The sequence below is a fragment of the Ostrinia nubilalis genome, chromosome 5 (assembly GCF_963855985.1).
Source record: "Ostrinia nubilalis chromosome 5, ilOstNubi1.1, whole genome shotgun sequence".
Classification (NCBI taxonomy): Eukaryota; Metazoa; Arthropoda; class Insecta; order Lepidoptera; family Crambidae; genus Ostrinia; species Ostrinia nubilalis.
In genome coordinates, this window is record NC_087092.1 from 7,556,587 (window position 1) to 7,565,340 (window position 8,754).

An 8,754-nucleotide genomic window follows, 5' to 3' on the forward strand; every position below is an offset into this window, starting at 1 on the left:
ATATCCATCCATAGATATTCTCTCTCATCCATCGACCAATCAGACATATGGTTTACTGTCAGTTTCAGTATTACTTTTCTCTATGGTCAGTTTTATCAGCTTCAGCAGACATTTCGTCAGCACGGCTGAAAATCATTTGGATGCGTAATTACAACTGTGTTTATTTATAAATTGGCTAACAAACACTAGGCAAAATGGCAACGGGATTAAAACCTCGTGATGAAGAATCGCAACTTACTCGTTCCGATCTTGAAGTGATACAAGAGGCAATGAAAAACAAGAAATTTCGAGATTTGCTGGCCGATTACTGTGAAGAGGTACGTGACCCGGCGAATCAAGCGATCTATCAGCAAGAAATGACCCAACTAGAAAAAGAGCGTGGCTATGATGTTACTTTCATTAATCCCAAAGGAGGATATGTTATCAAAACAAGTGTCGCAGGCGACAGGAAAGCATTTATAAACATTTGTAGCAACGAAAACATCGGCAAACCGTCTTGCAAGGTTCAGGAGGTTAACGGGCAGAAAGGTATGAATTGGCAGCTACCGTACTCAATTATTCCTCCCCGAGAAGATTATGACCTTAAAAGACAGCGCTGTATTATTTACGATGTCGTATTTCATCCCGATACCCTGCGCATGGCTGAGGTCAACAAACAATTCCGGGAGTTGGTAAATAAAACAGCCTATGAGGGATTACAAAAAACCTACAACATCCATTTTGATAGTAATAACTTCCGTTTTCCAAAGTCCTATTATAAAGGAATGAATGTTCCTGCTGTGATTAGAAAAGAAGATCCGAATTTCAAGCCACCGGTAGAAGATGAATCTGAACAATTATCACCTGAAGTACTTGAGAAATTGTACCCTCAGCGCAACTATTCTGAGACTGAAACTGCTACAAATGTACCTACTGAGCCCCAAAAAGAGAAAAGAAAAACTAAGACTCAAAAAGCTGAGTTTAAGCATGCTTCTGATAATGGTTACACCATTCCAAAGTATATTATCAAACAACAGAAGAATGTTGATTTTCAAGATTACACCTATCACAAAGATTGTAAACAATATACAGCCATTCCGAGTCATTTAGTTGTTGAAGTAAACCTGCCACTTCTATCTTCAACCAAGGAATGTGTGCTTGATGTTGAAGAAAAATCATTGTGTTTAAAATCTGAGAACCCAGCAAAATATAAACTAGATATAACTCTCCCTTATGCTGTTAATGATGAATGTGGTAGTGCTAAGTTTGATAAAACCAAGAGGAAATTGATTGTGACCCTTCCAGTGCTAAAACAAAACCTGAATGATGACAACTCCAACTCATTAAAAGTAGACAGTGGTGTGGAGAGTGAAGAGAACTCTGGCTCACAGAGTGATGAAGATTCCAAGACTAATAGAATAGAAGAGCTATCTTCTACTGTCAATGAAACTTCTAAGATTTCTGTTGAAACCCCTAATCCTGTGAAGTTAGAGTCATTCTTGAAAGACTGCCTTGGCTATACACTACCATCATACACCCATAATGTATTAGATGATGTTGTTGCATTTACTTTTCATGTTAAAAATACTGAACCAGATTCTGTAAAAGTGGAACACATAGACAGCAAAGTCTTAATCAAGTTCACATCCGTTGGGTCTGGTTTTGTTCCGGTACATTATGCTGCTATTATTAAGTTTGATGATTGTGTAAACTTTGATAATGTGACTGGGGAGGCTTGGGATAATAATGTTATTTTGCAGTTAGAAATTGTGGGTGATGCTCCCCAAAAGTTCCAAATTGGTTTGAGTGAAGATTCAATGATCAGTGAACATTTTGATATGTCTCAAATAACTAAGACATTCAAGGCTGATGTGCAAGTGTCCTCCCAAGATTCTAACATTGATTCACCAGTAATAGAAGTAACAAATTTGGGTTCTGAGACCAACATAGTGGTTTCATCAAATCAAGATGAGGAACTTGATGAAGATGATGTTGAATCTCCTACTTCTGTTGATAAGGAGATAGTCTGGACAGATTCTAGCAGCTGCGAATATGGAGGCAAGAGTATTTTACGCAAACCAATGTCAATGAACAGGAGTTTCTCAGAGTCCAGTGTAGGTGACATAGCTTCTTCCATGGACTACATAAGTTCTGATTACATACCTGAAGAAGGCAGTCTGAAAAAGACTGTTAGATTTAACGATGTTATAGCAAGGCAATTTTATAGGTATGTTTTGAATTTTATCTTGTTTGGATACTTTTGCTGTGAAGGGATACAGATGATAAAATATTTACGTAAACAGTGTAATCTTTCAGCTTATCAAAATTGTGCCATTGAACAGATATTATTAATAGCCTTATTTTGTTATTGTATGTAATAAAAAATATTTAAAATTATATTAACCCATTATAGACTAGCGGTCCCATATGGTACCACTTTTTTGTGTGTTTTAATTTGGCTCTATACATTAACACGTGAAAAGATGCAGTGCTCTGATTGATGCAAGTCGTAGCCAATAGATATGGTCTATGCTTCTAGGAATAAAAATTTACAGTTATTCTTTTCAGTTGTGTGTAATTAATGATTGAAGTGAGCGCATCAAAATTTTCTCTTAAAAATTGACGCGCCATTCAAGTAAGTGATCATATTTTTTTTGTGTGATAGTGAAATACTGATTTTGTTACAATCTTGTATTCTCCATAAGTGCTCTTATTGTGAAATGGTGTAAAATTACGTCGATAGATAATAATAATGGGAAATATTGTATGTCAAAATTACTGGTACCGTACGGTACCGCTAGCCGCTTACCGTGTCTTTTTAATTATTTTATGATTTTTAGTTTTAACTGTATTTATTGGGAAGTATGTGATATATTCAATGGTATATAAGGTATACAGGAAGATAAAGTAAAATAGTTTCCTATACTTTACAAAACCATGGGTTTTTATTTATTTTAGATGTAACTTACACGAAACATTGGCAGTTTTGGAGGACGATGAAGGTCCCAAAACGAAGCAGATATTTATAGAACGAACTCGAGATAATTGCAACTCTCGAACAATATTAGAGTATAGGAAATGTTACATGGGGCTAAGTGCAGTGTGCAATGCCAAGCTCCATTCCAAATTTTTGAATATTCAAAGATAAAAATGAATATTCCTTACCCAATATACAGATTTTTTTACATTTAATATCACTTCTGTTATTTGCTTGTATATTAATACATATAATAATAATAATAAAATATATAATTAACCCTATTTTTATAAAGCCCATGATAAAGTTATGTTTTAACAGACTGACACGGTAAGAGGCTAGCGGTACCATATGGTACCAGCATTTTTTTTCTAGATTACAGGTCGGATCATTTTTTTAATGCTTGTATAGCATTATGTAGACCATAATTATGAACATATTTCAAAAAAACAAAAATCTGACACTTAAAGAAAACTCAGTCTATAATGGGTTAAGAATTGACCTACATAAATCTACTAAAACCTCATCTTAAGATGCACATACTGAAATTTAAGTTTTATGAAATTGTTTTTAACAATGCATGTTTATAATTTTCAGATACAACTCATCAATAGAAGGTCAGAAAAAGAAAAACCAGCGAAAGAAAAGTAAAAAACGTAGTCAAGACCGACGCCGCAGTGAAAGCGAAGCTGAGGACGACATTACAACTTCAAAGGTATGATATTGACGGTCTTAATAAATAGCAGCAAATGTAATATTTAATCAAGTGTATTGAGATGTGTAATGTAGCAATATGTTTGCACAGCATAAGCCAAATACATCATGTTGTAGTTTTTTTTACTAGAAGCATGTAAAGCTTGTAGTATAAAAAGTTTGAGATATTTTTTTAAATATACAATTCTTACAAGTGCCGAAAAACAGAAACGACGAATTGTAATCAATCTTCATTATATATATGCGTTTTCGCGGTCCAATTGTCTAGATGTTTCTTATTAGGATTATAATGAGAATTCATTTTTTTCAGGTTTCCAAGCCCAGATTGAAATCTGTTCTAAAGCAGAGGCGTGACAGCGGCCTCGCCGATACTTCTGATGCGGAAACTGAATGCAAAAGTACACCAGTGTACTCTGAACCTTATGACATTGCCAATGTCACTGATAAAGACATCAATAATGGAAATGCACCATTAAGTTCTATGTTGAATATTATTGATAACAAACATCAGGGTGAAGGGTCTGAGCCAACCATATGGAAATCGGACAATGATAATCCCAGTGAAAAAAATACTAAAGGTGATAGTAAAAAAAATCGTGAAAAATTCACCTGTGATAACATCAAACATAACACCGATCTCTACAACCCTGATAAGTTGAACAAGGGCAAATACTTAGAAGTTTTGTTCAAGAATGATCTCATATTTGATTTGGACATGTGAGGTTTGCTGTTTACTTTAAATTATACTTTTCAAAATATATTTACAGTACTTCAAACTGCATTAATATAGTTAGAATCCAGTGGACTTTATGTATTTCTTAGAATTATGTTGTTTGTATTGTGAAAATATATCATGTATTATTTTTCTTTATTTGCAATGTTTGTGGCAATAGTTTTTCTTTGTCATGTTTTTGAAACATATTTATAGTGTGTTCAATTTAACGTCAATTAATTGTCATGAATATTTGTAGTGTCTGTGTGTGCATGGTATTATAAATTCTGTAAATGCACATTTTGTGCAAAAAAAATCTGCTCATTTTAGACAATATTCTTAATTGAAATGCATTTGAATGGTACAAACTAGATTTATGTAATTACTGGTAAGAGGTAGGTAAAATTTGATTGAAATTAACTAGCCTAATTTTAAATAGTATTGTAGAACCACACACTATTAGGTATTTTGCACTAAACATATACACACTTTGAAAGTAGAATATATTATTTTATTGTAACACTATTTGTTAAGGGCTGATTTTTCAATCGTCGGATAACTTTTAACTGAAGAATAAGTTTGGCACGTTGACAGTTTCAATATAGAAAATATGTCAAAGTGACAAGTTTATTCTTCAGTTAAAAGTTGTCTGACGATTGAAAAATCGGCCCTTAATCTTTAATTTTGTACACACTGAATGTAAATTTTTACACTAAATTATGGACTCATGGGTGTGAGCGGTGTTTACATTTTCTTGAATCTGCTAGTCAAACTTAAATACTGATGTCTTTAAATTATAAATAAATTGGATGCAATATGTATTATCAATAGAATTTACGCAATAATATTGTGTCTAAATTAATGGAGTTTCGTAGAAAGCCATCAAATTTACAATTATGTAACAGTATGTACACTTTTATATGATGATTAATAATTTATCAATGCAACATTTGCCATGCAACACTTTTAGTGCCTTTTACAAATGAAATTATGAATGCAAAATCCCAGTGAAATGTTTATGGGAAACAGAAGCTGTTGTCATAAACAATACAATTGTTTCAGTGATTTTTATGTAATGTAGAGGAAGAATGCTAGAATTTATGTTCGAGTAAAGTTTGAAACTTTGTTTATTATTAAAGATTGTGATTTGTGACGTTAGTTTTAATATAAGAATTCATGAAGTACATTGATGTTTTATTATACAGGCTGCTGTTAGTTAGTAACTACATTGACTAACGTGTTAACTCTCGTACAAAGGAACGGGGCAATATTGAGAAAAAATACCTACCAAACAATCAAACTTAACTTATTTTTAATTGCGAAAATACTTATTTTCAATACTCGATTACTGACTTATTTTTTATACCTAAACTTATTCATTCGGCAAAATGAAGATCCGAATAAGTAGGTAAGTGGTCGATTTTCTTTTCATATTGACTGATTTTAGAGAATATATTTTGCCAGCTATTACCTTAAGTAGCACGTCCCCGTGTGCCGTTATTAGTGGAAAATAACATCAGGCAAATTACCACTACGACCACGCTTACAGGACCATATCCTTTTCATGAAATTTTCCAAACCAAATCGCAAAGTGGCTGCCCATAATAAAACCCTTAAGAAGTAATAAAACTAGTGGTTTTCCAAATATAATATTTATTTCACATATCCCTATCAATCATTACACATGGTGTTAGGTAAATGGGTATATGAGCCGACACTAGCCCATGTTAACATGGGCTTATATGGTATGGTGAAGTCAGAAATTTGATATATTTTTTTTTTTAATTTTCATACAAAATAAATTTTATAAAATGCGATTTGTATGAAAATTAAAATATTTAACGTTTATGCGCGTTAACGCAACCAGATCTGAGGCTGGTGGCCATAGTAAAAGTTGTTCGTCTTGTTAAGACCTTTCAAACGACACTACAAACATAACTAAGTATTGGAGCCGTACCATTCTGCAAAAAAGTATGTTTATCTTCGAACGCAACCAGATCTGAGGCTGGTGGCCATAGTAAAAGTTGTTCGTCTTGGTAAGACCTTTCAAACGACACTAAAAGCATATCTACATATTGGAGCCGGGTACCATTTTGCCCATTGTTTACTTGGCTCTTTATTGCTTTATGCTCATCTCTCGAGATGCTAACTGAAGATTCTAAAACCATGATATAATTTAGGTACCTACGTACATATTCACCTAATTCGTGATTAGTGGTTTGAAAGTTGAGTTCCCTCGATCCGAAGGTTCTAGGTTCGATTGTGGGACATAACTACCTACTCGTAGTGTAGGTAAGTACTTAGTTACTTTCCTACGTACTTAATTGCTCCGTGTTTATTTAGAAAATTGCCTGCCTATTATTTTTTGGTAATATAAAAGTTAGTTTCGAAACAAATTGCTTTTTTTGTTGTTATATATATTAATTTACCAAGTTCATGGTCCTTCTAAAAATGCCAATTATTAACAAGGAAAATACTAGTTATTTGTCGTCTGAAACCAATTAAGTTTAAAGTAATTACGCGGAGAAATGGCTGGAAGCCTGAGATGCTTGCGTACTTCGAAATTGTAAATTGCCTTGTTTGCGCGATTTTGGGCGCCATTTTATACAACAGCATAAAGTTGGTTTTATAATATTTTATAAAGGTGTCAATAATTTTCTTTGATTTTAGTTGAATTATCAAGCGAGTTTTAAAAAGAAAACTAAAGATTTCGCTAGGAAACAAGATTTTCAGAATAAATAAAAAAGTGGGACGAACTTGCGCCTAAAGAACTTCAAGACAACAAATAAACGCACTCCTTCTTAACAATAGCTAATGACAAGGTTTTATCGATCTCGTTAAACATTTAATTATTTATTTATTTATTGCAATAAAATACATTGTATTGTACACTAAGAAACTTAAAACTAGGTAACTAATGCACACCCGATAGGTACAATGATACTGTATTTATGTACTTAATACATATTTAAACGGTGCAGTCCTGTTGTCCCCCCTGGCAAACATTATTTAAAAGCCATGTATTTTTATAACATAATTTGTGAAATACTGAAGTACTTGACTGAATGCCAAATTCCCAAAATGAGTGAATACCTAAACGTTTGTTAAATAATAATTACCATTTTGATAAGGAAAAAAATAAGGTTGGTGCCGGTACTGACACCTACAAACTTGAAATTTGGCAGGTAGGTTCCTTATAGGGTGTAGACATCTGCCAAGAACGAATTTTATTTATCTATTTATTTAAGGATAGGAAATAATACGAAACATATAATAGGATTTTACGAAATTCCACACATAAGGGGGTAAAACGGAGTCCACGCGTAGGTACGAAGATGCGGGCGGCCGCTAGTTGAATGATGAATCACTGAGCAATTAATTTGTGGAATATAATTATGACTAATTTAAAATTATGCAGTTTTAGCGTCCTACCTACTAATATTACAAATGGGAGTATGGAATAGTATAGATGTTTGATACTCTTTCACGTAAAAACTACCTACTAAACGGATTTTTAGTCAACTTTACAGAAGACAATATTTTTTATCCATGAGAATAAAAAATATTGTCAAGCATTATACTTAGCTTTTGCCCACGTCTTCGCATAAAATTTTGTCTGTCACAGAAAAAAAATATAGAGCGCATTCCTGTTTAAAAAACCGGGACCCGGCACTCAAAACTATCTCTTTACCAAATATCAAAATCGGTTCAATGGTTTATGCGTGAATTCGTAACAGACAGACAGATAAAGTACTGTCGCATTTAGGTACACGCGGCTCGCCGCTCCACACGTGGGCGTTGGTGATGCTGCTTGGTGACAGTGGTGCGAGCGGTGCTGGTGCTGTGATGAGGGACGGTGCGACGTGCAGTGGTTACACAAAACAGCTCTTCTCAGAGCTATGCAACGGCTCTTGTCAGGGCCACATTCCTGTTTCTATTATGATGACCTATGTGGTGTTTCTGTGCAGAAAGTTGCTTGTGGCTTCGGCTGCAAACATTCATTGTTTCTATTCGATGACGATTTTTATTGTGGTCGCTGGCGGCTACAGCGCCACTGTAGAGTAAGGTCCTGTTAATCGCCAGGGGTGCCAACTGTTAAGTATAAAAACGATAGCCCTCATTCCCGCCTTAGGCAGTTTTTATTTTAATCTGAATTTTCTAAGATGTTGCTAAGAAATAATATTTACGAATAATATTATTTATTAGGGATAATTCATAACGATCTGTTAAAAGCAAGTAAAGCAGATTTTGGAAAAGTCAGAAATATTACCGGTACCAACAACTTATATTTCTTTCGTTAACAAGATGTTAATTATTAGGGGAAAGTAGTACGAGTTGATCCCCTGGGGTAAGATGATCTTTCGCGATTGTG

General features: G+C 33.9%; 1 protein-coding gene across 1 annotated transcript; it reads left to right on the forward strand.

Annotated features, from left to right (window-relative positions):
- Positions 1 to 107: 107 nt before the first annotated feature.
- LOC135071753 (protein kintoun) lies at positions 108 to 5,566 on the forward strand. The gene is made up of 3 exons (XM_063965542.1): positions 108 to 2,206; positions 3,554 to 3,671; positions 3,981 to 5,566. The coding sequence occupies exons 1-3, from the start codon at positions 195 to 197 to the stop codon at positions 4,389 to 4,391; spliced, it is 2,541 nt and encodes an 846-aa protein (XP_063821612.1). The 5' UTR covers positions 108 to 194; the 3' UTR covers positions 4,392 to 5,566.
- The last annotated feature ends 3,188 nt before the right edge of the window (positions 5,567 to 8,754 follow it).

Excerpts from the sequence above, each read along its gene's own strand:
- LOC135071753 (XM_063965542.1), top strand. The coding sequence starts at position 195 with ATGGCAACGGGATTAAAACCTCGTGATGAAGAATCGCAACTTACTCGT. Across the intron at positions 2,207-3,553 it reads ATAGCAAGGCAATTTTATAG|ATACAACTCATCAATAGAAG; the intron begins GTATGTTTTGAA and ends TATAATTTTCAG. Across the intron at positions 3,672-3,980 it reads ACGACATTACAACTTCAAAG|GTTTCCAAGCCCAGATTGAA; the intron begins GTATGATATTGA and ends CATTTTTTTCAG.